The 12532-nt window shown below is 36.8% G+C and overlaps 1 protein-coding gene across 2 annotated transcripts in view; it reads right to left on the reverse strand.

Moving 5' to 3' along the window:
* XPO4 (exportin 4) overlaps positions 1–12318 on the reverse strand; it is a 79320-nt gene extending 67002 nt beyond the window's left edge. The window contains exons 1-3 of one of the 2 annotated variants that reach the window (XM_008573662.1): positions 12219–12318; positions 6358–6499; positions 454–592 (exon numbers count right to left, since the gene is read on the reverse strand). In XM_008573662.1, the coding sequence (XP_008571884.1) occupies positions 454–592; positions 6358–6499; positions 12219–12312 (375 nt within the window). In that variant the 5' untranslated portion in view covers positions 12313–12318. Of the gene's footprint in view, positions 1–453; positions 593–6357; positions 6500–6610; positions 6665–12218 lie in introns of those variants that run through there. The other variant, XM_008573661.1, reaches the window with a different exon arrangement.
* Positions 12319–12532: the final 214 nt, after the last annotated feature.

The raw sequence follows: 12532 nt of genomic DNA on the forward strand, positions 1-12532 counted from the left end.
CATCTGGAAGTCATGATACACCTTGACCTGAATATGACAGAATTTAATGATTCTTATGTCAGGTACGCTTTTACATTTTCTTTAAACATTTCTGTTATCACTAGTAGTTGTCAAAGGTTTATTAAAAATGGGAAAAAATGTTCAATAGAAATGGTTAGAATATTATGGCATATTAGCTTATATCTACAACCGTTAAAATGATGATTATGAACACAAAGGCAACATGGAAAAACACAGAATCAAATGAAAAAGCAAAGTACACCATATCTATATTATGTACACATATAAAAAAACACAAGAAGAAAAACCTAAACAAATGAAAATTGCTTGATTTATTAGCTTGTACACTTTTCCTTTTATGTAGCTATCCATTTACCTTTGCTATAATGCTATTTGTGTAATACAAAATAAAATTTTTTTTTTAATATTTATAAATACAAACAGTACACTTACCACAGTGGGATTGCCACTACTTATCAACTGGCTGACTTCATGAAAAATGCTTTTGCAGTCAATTGATTTATCTAATGATCCTCGTTTTACAATTACTGCTACTGCTAATAGAATCTGTTCCCGAACATACTTTTGGAGGCTGTAAAACACAAAAATCATTGTGAAAACGTTTACCTAAATCTAATATAAAAATACTCCCAAATTTCTCAGTATGCCAGAAGCCACTAATAACATCGCTTACATGTGAGAGTAGTAAAGCCTACTGGTTATATACAGACTACAAAGCTAGGAGACCTGGGTTCAAATCCAGCTCTGCTGTTTACTGGCTGTCTGACGCTGGGCAAGACAGCATTCAGAGCCTCAGCTTTCTCAACTGTACAATGGGGATAACACTAACAGGGTTACTGTAAGAACTAAATGTTCCTAGAACTGTCCCCAGTACATACTAAGCACTATTTAAGTGGCAGCTGCTTAAGTCCATGTTCAATAGATGTAAGTTAGTTCCCTGTTAAACATTTGAGGGAAACATATCAATAAATCCATTGATTTGGAGATATACTCTGGTCTAACATCCATCTCCAAACAGTAGTATATTCATAAGTCCCATTTCCCTTTATCATGAAAAGGCAACATACTAACTATCCAAGATACAACATTATGGAAACACAAATTCTAAAAAAACTTTAAAATTTCTTATCTGGATTCTGTTCCTCTGCATGATAGCAGAAGCACCCATCTCAGGTTGAGGCATTCTACAAAGGCCATTCAACACAACGGCAGAGACTTAATTGCCTTTTTCCCAACCTCTCCTTAAAGGTAAGGCTCAGAAAATATAACCCTGACCTTTATAACCCAGCCTCTAGAATGCCGCAAAGATACAACCACTTTGTGCCCTTGGGAAAAACCCAAACTCCTTAACACGACTTATAAGCAGTGGGGCCCATCCTGGCTTTCCTGGGACAGTCCCAATTTACCTGCTGCCCAACATAATTATTAATAGGGCTTGTTTTCACTCTCAAAAGTGTCACAGTTTGGACATAAATTATATGGTCACCCACTTATAAGACCCTGCATGGCCAGGTGCCTGCTCCCCTCTCGGGCTTCACCCTGTCCACACACCCTCAAAACTGCAGATGTATTGATCTTCTTTCAGTTCCTGGCTCCATGCTCTTGAACTTCCAGGCCTCTGAACTTCTATTGCCTCTGCCAAGACTGTGATGTTACTCTCTCCAGAAAGCTTTTGTTAAGGGCTCCCACAGCACCCTCCCATGACATGATGCATCTGTCATTACTGTTTGACTCTATCTCCCAGATCAGCCGCCCACTCTAAGCACATTGCCTGCCACATCATGGGCATTTATTAGACATTTGTGCAAACGAATGAACATGTCTCCATATGTCAAGAATGAAGTGAAAAATATTCCTTCAAAACATAGACTTGAACCATTAAGCAAAAAGTACAGAGATCCTACTATGCATAAGAATGTTAACTGACCAAAGGGAATTTTTGAACTTCTGGGTAGACAGAACAGATTTATATACACTGATTACTACTAGAAAATGTACATAAATCTGAAGACTTCTACTAGAAATAAATGTAAAGCTACTTTTAAATATCTCTACTGACAAGAAATAGAAATTATTATGAAAAAAGTAATAGCTAACATTTATTGAATGCTTACGATATGCAAGGCTTTATATAAACTAACTTCACGAAAATTAACACATTCAATCCTCACAACAATCTTAAGCACTATTATGCACTCCATTTAATAACCAGAGAAGTAATGCACAGGAAGTAATTTGCCCAAGTCACAGAGTTAAGTGGCAGAAGTGGGGTACAAGTCCTTTCTCAAGCACTACACTATATGTGCCTCTTTAAAACAGGGCACTGTGCATTTCACTCTCTACAAATTTTACCTCAGTTAGGAGGAAAAAATACAAAAGAAAGAAAAAATCCCATGCATGTGCTTTGAAGTACACGTTGTTTAGGTAGTAGTCTATACTACAAAACCTGTAGTATTCTACCTATGTAATAAGCCAAAAACTTTTTTTTTTTTTCCTTTTTGTCTTTTTTCGTGCCTGGCAACGGATCGCAACCCTCAGTGTTGCCCCCGTACCGGACCGGGACCGGCCACGGGATCGCAACCCTCGGTGTTGCTCCCGCCCCTCGCTCAGCCAGTGAGCGGCCGGTCTGTATGTGGGATCCGAACCCTCAGCGGGAGCGCCACCGCGCTTCCCAAGCGGCGCACTGTTGCCGGCCCATAAGCCAAAAACTTTTAACTTGACTCTAGTCCACATTGTAGGGCATTCAACAAGATAAAAATCTATGTCATGAAAGATCACAAAGGGCAGAATAATTCTAGATTAAAAGAAACTAAAGAGACATGACAACTAAATACAATGTGTAATCTATGGTTAAATCCTGAATTTAAAAAATAATCTCAGGGCTGGCTGGTTAGCTCAGTTGGGTAGAGCTCAGCCTTATAATACCAAGGTCACAGGTTTGGATCCCCATACCAAGCAGCCCCCCCCCCCGCCAAAAAAAACACTACTGTACCTAAATATATAAAGCAAATATTAATAGATCTGAAAGGGGAGATAGACTGCAATACAAAAGAAAAATAATAATAACCTATAAAGAGGGGAAAGGATATAAATAACATTATTCAGACAATTGGGGACCTAAGAATATGGAATCTAAGCTATAATAGATAATATAAATATATGAATTATATCAATAGTATCAATAGTATTGAGATTATGCTCTTCGGAGAGACATACTGACATAAGGCTGAAGTATTACGATGTTTGTGGCATATTATCAAATGGTTTGGCAGAGAAATGCTATATATCTGAGAGAAATCAAATGTGACAAAATGTTAACTGAGCCTCTACTAGGAAAAGGGTATGTGTGTATTCATTGTACTATTCTTCCAACTTTGTTGAAAGATTTTTACTTTTTCAAAATAAGAGTTTGGGAGAAAATATATAAGCAAGCTATATCAACGTGGAACCCTACAGTCAACTCTAGAATAGCTTCTGAATGAATCAAAATTATTTAAGAATGAGATTGTTTTGGATCATACCAGAGATCACACATATACACAATGAAAATGTGTCATATACTTAAGTCTACCAAGATTTCCAGAGGGCAGTGGTTCTCAGGCTGGGAGTGTGGGGGAACAGGTTGTGATGGACCGAGCAGCTCTAGGGAAGAGAACCTGCCTATCTGGCCAGAGGCTCTCCTGCTGAGCCTGACCCCTTCCAGAGGCTGGTCTGGATGACGAAGGCTGCAGCAGCTGGAGCTCTCACTCCCCACCAGGCACCGTGCTCAGAACTGTCTCATATAATCCTGATGGCAAGCAAACGAGGTGGGTATCAAGTCCCTATTCTACAGGTAAGAAAACAGAATATTAGAGAGATTTTACATCAATTTCCCAAGATTATATAAATAGACTGCTCTTCAGAAAATCCTTTTAACACTTTAGGCCTTGGAGCCAAAAAAAAAATTTTTTTTAAATCATCCCATATACAAACCCCTATAAATACAGATGCCTTAAGGTTTATTTTCTTTTATTATAGAAATGTGAAGGTTTCTCTTGACTTCCATTCAACAAAACACACATCATCAAAACTGATTTCAAAATATTTTACTAGGATAAAGATCAAAACAAGTATCATTTTTAGTAAAATTCAACAAAATATGTATCTTTTCCATGGCTGCAACCTGTGATAGAAATTTTGGGCCGGCCCGGTGGCGCACTGGATAGTGCGCTGCTTGGGAAGCGCGGCAGCGCTCCCGCCCGAGGGTTCGGATCCCACATACAGACCGGTTCCCGCTCACTGGCTGAGCGAGGCGCGGGAGCAACGCCGAGGCTTGCGATCCCGTCGCCGGTCCCCGGTCCGGTACGGGGGCAACACTGAGGGTTGCGATCCGTTGCCGGACACGGAAAAAGACAAAAATATTATAGAAATGTGAAGGTTTCTCTTGACTTCCATTCAACAAAACACACATCATCAAAACTGATTTCAAAATATTTTACTAGGATAAAGATCAAAACAAGTATCATTTTTAGTAAAATTCAACAAAATATGTATCTTTTCCATGGCTGCAACCTGTGATAGAAATTTTGGGCCGGCCCGGTGGCGCACTGGATAGTGCGCTGCTTGGGAAGCGCGGCAGCGCTCCCGCCCGAGGGTTCGGATCCCACATACAGACTGGTTCCCGCTCACTGGCTGAGCGAGGCGCGGGGGCAACACCGAGGGTTGCGATCCCGTTGCCGGTCCCGGTCCGGTACGGGGGCGACACTGAGGGTTGCGACCCATTGCCGGACACGGAAAAGAGACAAAAAAAAAAAAAAGAAATTTTGATGTGTGCAAACTACATAGACTGTATGCAAAAAATATGGACAAAATAATACAACGAAAACTTGCTGACACTGTCAAAACTTCTCACTTGTATTTAACTTTCTTTGTATATAGAGGGGTGAAAAGAAAACGGTCCTGTCAGGTCTAGCAAATGTAGTCAAATGGAAATAATAAAAGGGCAGCTAGTATTACATGCAAATGGCCTCATCAAACAAATAAACAAAAAACAACGAATCAATCAACTAATCAATCTAGCTGAAAGAGAAGAGGAAAGTTTTTAAAACCTGGAGCAAGTCTTCCTCATTCTATTGAAACCAGAAAAAATACGCCACACCCTTCTCACACACGTACCCACTCACCTACAGGAGGCGTTATCCACTAAACCTTTAATGCTCACGGGCTAAGTAAACCTTGGCTTTTTCTCTCACATTTTTTTTTTGTGTAAAGCAGTTAGCAGTTAAGTAAGTACTGAAGTCATGTCAGTAATCATTGCTAAATATTATGAACTCAGAGACTGCTGGTGAACAGTGAATAGGAACAGATACATGACAGTATGTTCTAAAGATTTAAAGTTTCATGCATACCTTTATTGCCATTAATTACCATTCCTAAATACAGTAGATGCACTTCTGATTAAATAGCAAACTTTTTTCCACTGACTTTGGAAATGTATATCTAAAGTATTCAACTGCACAAACAGCAAACGTACAATGTGCATTGCCTATTCTTAGAAGAATATTCAATATCAGGGAACTTTAAAAAAATGGTAAGTAGTATATCAGTTTCTCCCCAAGAGCTGTGTAGCTGACAATTTTCCTACTTTTTAAAAAAATCATACAAGCAATAAATGTACACACTCTTGTAAAATGTGTAAAGGACACAGATGTGTATCAGGTAAGAAGAAATTCAGATTCAACCCATTCCTCAAACCTCATCCCTTCCTTCAAAGGAAGCTGTTAGAGAATTTGGTTCTTTGTCTTATAGGACCTTTTTTTCTATGCACATTCCTGTGTACATACACGAGGGTACTTCAAAAAGTTCATAGAAAAATAGAATTAAAAGATAAAATAATCTTTCCATGAACTTTCTGAAGACCCCTCACATATGTAACACTCTGCTCTCCTCTGTTTTGGGATACTCACAATACCATTCTAAATTTAAAACATGTTAAAAGAAATGATCACCCCTACCAAGCACCAAAACAAGAACAAGTAAACATAAAGGATTTTCACTGAGTCTATGATCAACTTTTATTTACAACCAAATTCTTCAGAACTCAATAACAAAAATCCCCTAACATCTAGCAGTGTCTTTTCAAAGAAACAAAACCTAGTATTGCAAGCTTAAATAAAAGGTATTATTTCATTAAGTAACAAAATAAGCTAAAATCATCCATGTATGAGTTTTTAAAATATGAGTCCCACATAGAGCTTAGCCACAAACATTTATCACTAAAAAACAAAAAAATCCCTAAAAGAACAGACACATAAGCTCAGCAAAGATATTTTAGCAGTACCTCCTGTATGTACTTACTTAGGCCTCTGTAAGACATAGGTTAAAAGGAATGTTCGCAGTGACTCGATGCTACCTTTTTCCAAGAGAATCCACTCTCGGACAACTGCTTCCATTATGGCTGTGGCAGCTTGAAAAAGGACATAGTCCACTTTACTAGTTTCTGAGGAGAAAATTTTTAAAAACTTTCTTTAAACAGTAGATCATATTACCTTGAACAATTTGCATTTATTAATTTTAACAGAACTATTCAGACAAGGAATAAGATGGTTACCTGTTCTTTTTTATATCCAGTGACCTTGCTCTAGCACCACAAAGAGGTTAGTTCCTCTCAGAAGACACCTCAGGCAGGTGGCAGCTAATCACCGATCACAATTTTCACAAACTTTCCTCACCTCTCTTCAACTGTTACTTCCAAAGCATGAAGAACTAAAAAATAACACAGCTTTAAAAAAAATTAAAAATAAAAATATAAAGCAATCAGAAAATTTCCTAACAGATTCTCACCCTGTATAAAACAAGACTTTGTATCTGAGAAATACCTTAATATACTAGTCTTTGAACATTACTATCTGTGATGAGTCATGCTGTCAAAATATTTTGATTTTTAAGTAATTAAGCTTTCAGCAGATGACCCATCTCCAATAGCAAGTTCAGAAATATACACAATCATGTTTAGGCTATTTTTCTCAAAATGTAAAAATAAAATGAGACACATTTATACAAGGTGAGAAGTTCCTGTGAATTTTCGGATTGCAGTACTGATCAAACTGAGTAAAACCCCAAAGCTACACTTAGACCCAGTCATAACTAGCGAGTTATAGTATCTGAACTAAAAACTGAACTGGGTGGGGGGGAGGGGCAGGATAGAAAATTAACACACAAAAGGAATATTTTATATTAATTTTCTATTTTTTCTTTTATTCACCAATACCACTACGATCATTTTTCAAACAGCATTATATAAAAAGGGAGGAACAGCCAAAATGAGGTAAAGAAAAAGCAGAAATTTTCTGAAGCTCTAAAAAAATAACCATCATGTGAAATCTATGAGAAGTCTATGACTGTACTCCAGATTATTTGTCAAGATCACTGGACAGGAGTATCTGAAAGCTATGAGAAATTAACTCTAGGCATAGAATGGCACCCTCAAGAATTTATCAGAAGAGCATGAAGACATAGTCAAGCACAAGGTTTTCTCTCCTATTCAAGCTCAGGTCATTTAAAAAGTTTACAAGTGCTCTTGACACAATTAGCTGTAAAAATGTGGGTGAAAAGGTGTACCCTCCATAAATTCCTAACACATTAGACTATTACGTAGGAGTTTTGAACATACCAAAACTCATAAGAGAACCAAATTTGTACGTTTCTTTTTTAAAGTTTTAATTATTCTATGCTATCTTAACATGATTTCTAATTGAGATGATAATCAGAATTCACAAAAAATTTGGAAACCTTAAAGTATAGTAAATAATTAAAATAAAGCAATAGCTTCTAAAAATGTGAACCTATTATAAAAAGATGTATTTAAAGTTCCAGGAGGAAAAAAAATAAGGGTTTTATTCAAAGAGGACTTGAAACAGAAACCAACTACATCTACTTTGGTCACTTAAGGAGAAATATTGTATTGTCTCAAAAAGTAATTCAAATAATCTCTCATTATAAACCTCTTTTTGAAGAAAATGATGGTTGTTTGCCTGTCTTCATTTTCTATTGCAGTAGTAAAAATTGTAAGGACAAGATACCTGAAATCCTTGGCCATGAATTTTAACAAGGAAGCAAAATCTGAGGGACTCAGAGAATTTTAGAAACAGAACTCCAAAGCCCATCTAATTCAATTCCTGTATCTTACAGGTGAAGAAACTGAGTCTCCAAGAGATAAAGAGAGAAATTTCAATCACATGGCTGGTAATGCTCCTTCAGAAACAAAAATCCATCCATAAAAACAAATGCCACTGAAGATAAGACCAAATAAGCACCTTCTGAGGTTCACGAGCAATGAAACATGTTTACTTCTAATTATTTACGCTTTTATCCTAGCCTTTTTTCTGCCCTTTGGGTGCTAGGGAGCAATTACAGAAGATGAACATTCAAGTTTTCTTTTTTTTTTTTCCTTTTTGTCTTTTTTCGTGTCCGGCAACGGATCGCAACCCTCAGTGTCACGCCTGTTCCGGACCGGGGACCAGCAACGGGATCGCAACCCTCGGTGTTGCTCCCACACCTCGCTCAGCCAGTGAGCGGGAACCGGTCTTGCACGTGGGATCCAAACCCTCGGCGGGAGCGCCACCGCACTCTCAAGCGGCACACTGTAGCAGTGCGCCACCGGGCCGGCCCAAACATTCAAGTTTTCAAGAGACAATGAATTTTCATAACTGTTTTTCTTAGCTACCTCTTCATGGTGTTAGACAAAAGATCTCTAAATTACTACTCCCATAAGAAGCTGTCTCTAAGAACAGAGGAATCTGAAAAGAAAGCCAAATTCCCAATTTAAAAGAAGGAATTTTCCTAAGCTAATAAATTACACTTTCTCATGAAAACCATTATTAGCCTTCATAAACTGCACTTAGACATGAAATAAATGTGCGAGAGATGCTAGAAGGAACTCAAGAAGCCTATCAGTATGAAAGTAGAGCTTCACGTGTCCATATGAGCCTTACTTGTTCTCTGCTACAAAAATGCTCAAAACTGCAAGGTCTTCATGAAGAACTCACAATTCACCCACAATTTCTAAACTACTACTTCTAGGAAGATCTGCCACAGACTAGGACACTGCCCAGATGATAAATTATTTTAGGCCACTTTAGCAGAAAGCTTTCACTTGCTAACACAGAAACTTCCTTTAATCATAGAAATAATGTAAATAAAATTCATTTGTATCTTGTCAACTATCTGAAATCAGAACCATGAAGACAAAAGTTAAAGTGAAGTAAATAATGAGAGGAAGAACACTACAGTATTCTGATCAGAAAAGTTAGAAAAAAAAAAAAAAAAGGAAAGAAAGAAGACCCTAGAAGTCAAGCCACAGTCACCTCTCTGGCCTGTCCAAAACACAGGCAACATAAGCTCCCAAAAGTCTGCCCTTTTGACTGAATGACACCCATGCCCACCAACCAATAATAAAAAGTCTCAGGTGAAAAATGATCTATCAATTCCCAAAACTCGACAGCACAGTAAGGAAACAATTTTCATATCCAGAGAAGTAAAAGTTTACTACTGTAACTGGCATTTTGGTGGCTTCTTGTTTCACTTTGTTTTGGCTACTTCTAAGATCAGAAGTGGAAGAGATACACTTCTCCCAGAGACAAGGATAAAAGAACGCTGCAAAGCTAGCTCCAGATAAGGTAAATTAACTTCTCAAGGTTCTTGGTCTTTAACAAGAACAGAACTCACAGGTTCTTTGAAGGAACATTTGACCCTAAAAAAAAACTAGTAAATTCCTAAGTGCCAAAGACTTCTGAGGTGAAGAAGTCTACAAGAGCTCTTCTGACAAAATGCACAAACATGCAACATGAACACACAAACACATACACCACACACACACACAGAGCAGCGAAAATAAAAACTAGAATGAAAACAAAACGATTAGAGAAAGAAATGAGGAAATACAAGAAACTGAAGTTAGAAGTGAGAAGAATTTCAAGAGGCCAGAAAAAGGAAGCATCAAAGAGAAAGTCTCCCCTTTATTAGAGTATATTACCCAGACATTCTATAAAAATGACATATAATTACTAAGTAAGAATGTGAAAATTCTGAATTGTGATTGACTGCCACTTGTATGAGAAGTCTTCTTAGAGGAATTTACCCTTCTGTGCTGGTGGTAACTGAGTAAGGAGTTAAAAGATTTTCTGTGAAGTTTACATGTAAACATTAATGTAACACAGGGCTTTGCAGCATATAAATGATTATGTTTGTAATACACGTACTCCACTTTTTATAATTAATGTCTCAAAACCCAAACTGATTTTAAAACCACAGCTACAACTAGCAATACTACTATTTAGAAAATTGTTTCAGGAAAACAAAAGTATTCCAAAACAAGCTCAAATCGTAACAAAGCAATAGTACTTCACAAAATATAGATACTCTAAAAAGAAAAGAGTGACATAAACAAATATGCTCTAATAAAATACTTATAACTTAGGTCAACCAAGTATATATTTCCCACCTAGTTTAGAATGACAACTGAATTATAATAGAAAGTCAGATGAAACACTGATGGAATCCTAGTCAATGCAGTTAAGGCATATGCCATGAAACCAGACCCAAATTATTTTAGATTAATAGTTTAACACAATGATGTTCTAAATCTATTAATGCTGAACAATTCCAAGATAATAAGGATGAGGTAACACTCCCTTAAACACTTTATGCTGATGTTTAGTTTTGCTTTTTTAAAATTTAACAGTGAGTTAAATATTCTCCACAGGCTTAAGATTAATTTTCTTAGTGCCAGAAACAAATCCACCCAAGTATAAAAGCTAACCACTCAAATCAATCAATCAATCAATTAACTTATATGGCCTCATTTTGAATTTAAAAGGTAGCTGTTAAAACTGTTCTTCTAATGGTAAGATCTAACTCCTGAATGAGACAGAGCCACCTTTACCTAGGCCACTAGCCCCTGGCAAACAGAGAAGATAGCACTTTTTAAAGCTATTTAAAATGGGGTATTATGGCCATAACATTTACCCTACTGTTCACACAGTGCTTTTACAATTTGCACCTCACAACAATGTAAGATAGCAAGTCCTTTAAGGCAATGGTAAAGTTATTCCCATATCACAGAAGAAAAAGAGGCCCAGAGAGGTTAAATGACCTCCCGTCAACAACACGTGGTAGGCACCACTGGCAACTGGATCTCCTACAATCTAACAATTCCCATTTATAAGCCTTTATATGTAAAGCATTTTTAACACATAACTTTAATTGCAGTTTATTTCAATCTGGAAACCAGCGTGCTAGTTGCTAAGAGATGAGCCTTACTAAAATCACAAGGATAAAAGGTCAGATGTTTTAGTTCCTAATACTCAACTAAGCAATTCTGTGATCATGGATGACTCAGCCTTTCAGAGCCTTAACTTTGGGTTACAAAAGATGGCTCCAACTAAGTAAAACAGCCAACAGTAGTATCAGGTTATAAAACAACAATAACCAATGAAATCTCTTGCTGGAAGGGTGGAAAAAAAAGACATTCTCTTACCATTATTGGAAAATATCTAAGAGGCAGATGGCAACATCATACACAACTCTTAGAAAATGCCATCTTTGGATGGGAAAGTTATCATTCTTGTAATTATTTTAAAAGAGATAATTTCTGTGCATGTGTCAGATATAAGGTATTCATAAAATGTATTTGACAAAAGTCAAGAACAGTGCTTAATTTTTGGATACACAGCAATAACCTACCCAGAAGTAACTAAATTTGCTAAGCAAGCTGAGTACAAATTAAATGGTAGAAAACAAACAAAAAAACCACTATGGAAAACAACTAAAAGAAAGAAAATGTAGAAACCTCCAAAAACAAGTTTAATTTTAAAACTAACACTGGGATAAGAGATATTATAGTACATTTCCTGTAATAAATGACATATGAAAACAACTGAGAAACATTATTTACCCCACTATTAATAGCTTTTATGTTATGGTCAATAATAAAACAAATTATTAAATACTACATCTAGGGGGAAAAAATCCAAACTAGCAACAAAGTTTCCCCTCTGGATTTATAGAACATCTTTAAAGTTACTGTAGTAGAAAGATTATTAATGAAAAACTGAAACCGTATAACTTTGCGGATTTTTGAAGAAATTTAAAATAGCTAATGTTCAAGATAGAAAAAGCAGATCTGATTATGCCAGAGTATTTTTAAGGCAAATACTTACCCAAAATATGCTTGCAAACTGCAAATGGTGATTTTGATTTCCTAAATGATAAGAATATGTGCTCTGCATGCTGGCGTTGCTCGTTACTGACCATGGAAGGTGGTGCCTTGAGAGTTAAAACAGAAACAGAGGGCACTTATTTACTGAGACAGCTTCAACAGCAGCAATCCTTTTATCCACGGGAAGAGAAAATGCTCTCACTTTTGGGGGGACTCTAGAAGAACAAACAGTATAAAACTACATAATAAATATTTACGATACAGTTTCAGGAAAAAGAAATTCCTGGCAAGGTTTGGGTCAGAATCCTTTAAAGT

The sequence above is a fragment of the Galeopterus variegatus genome, unplaced genomic scaffold, assembly GCF_000696425.1.
Source record: "Galeopterus variegatus unplaced genomic scaffold, G_variegatus-3.0.2 Scaffold948, whole genome shotgun sequence".
In the NCBI taxonomy this organism is placed as follows: Eukaryota; Metazoa; Chordata; class Mammalia; order Dermoptera; family Cynocephalidae; genus Galeopterus; species Galeopterus variegatus.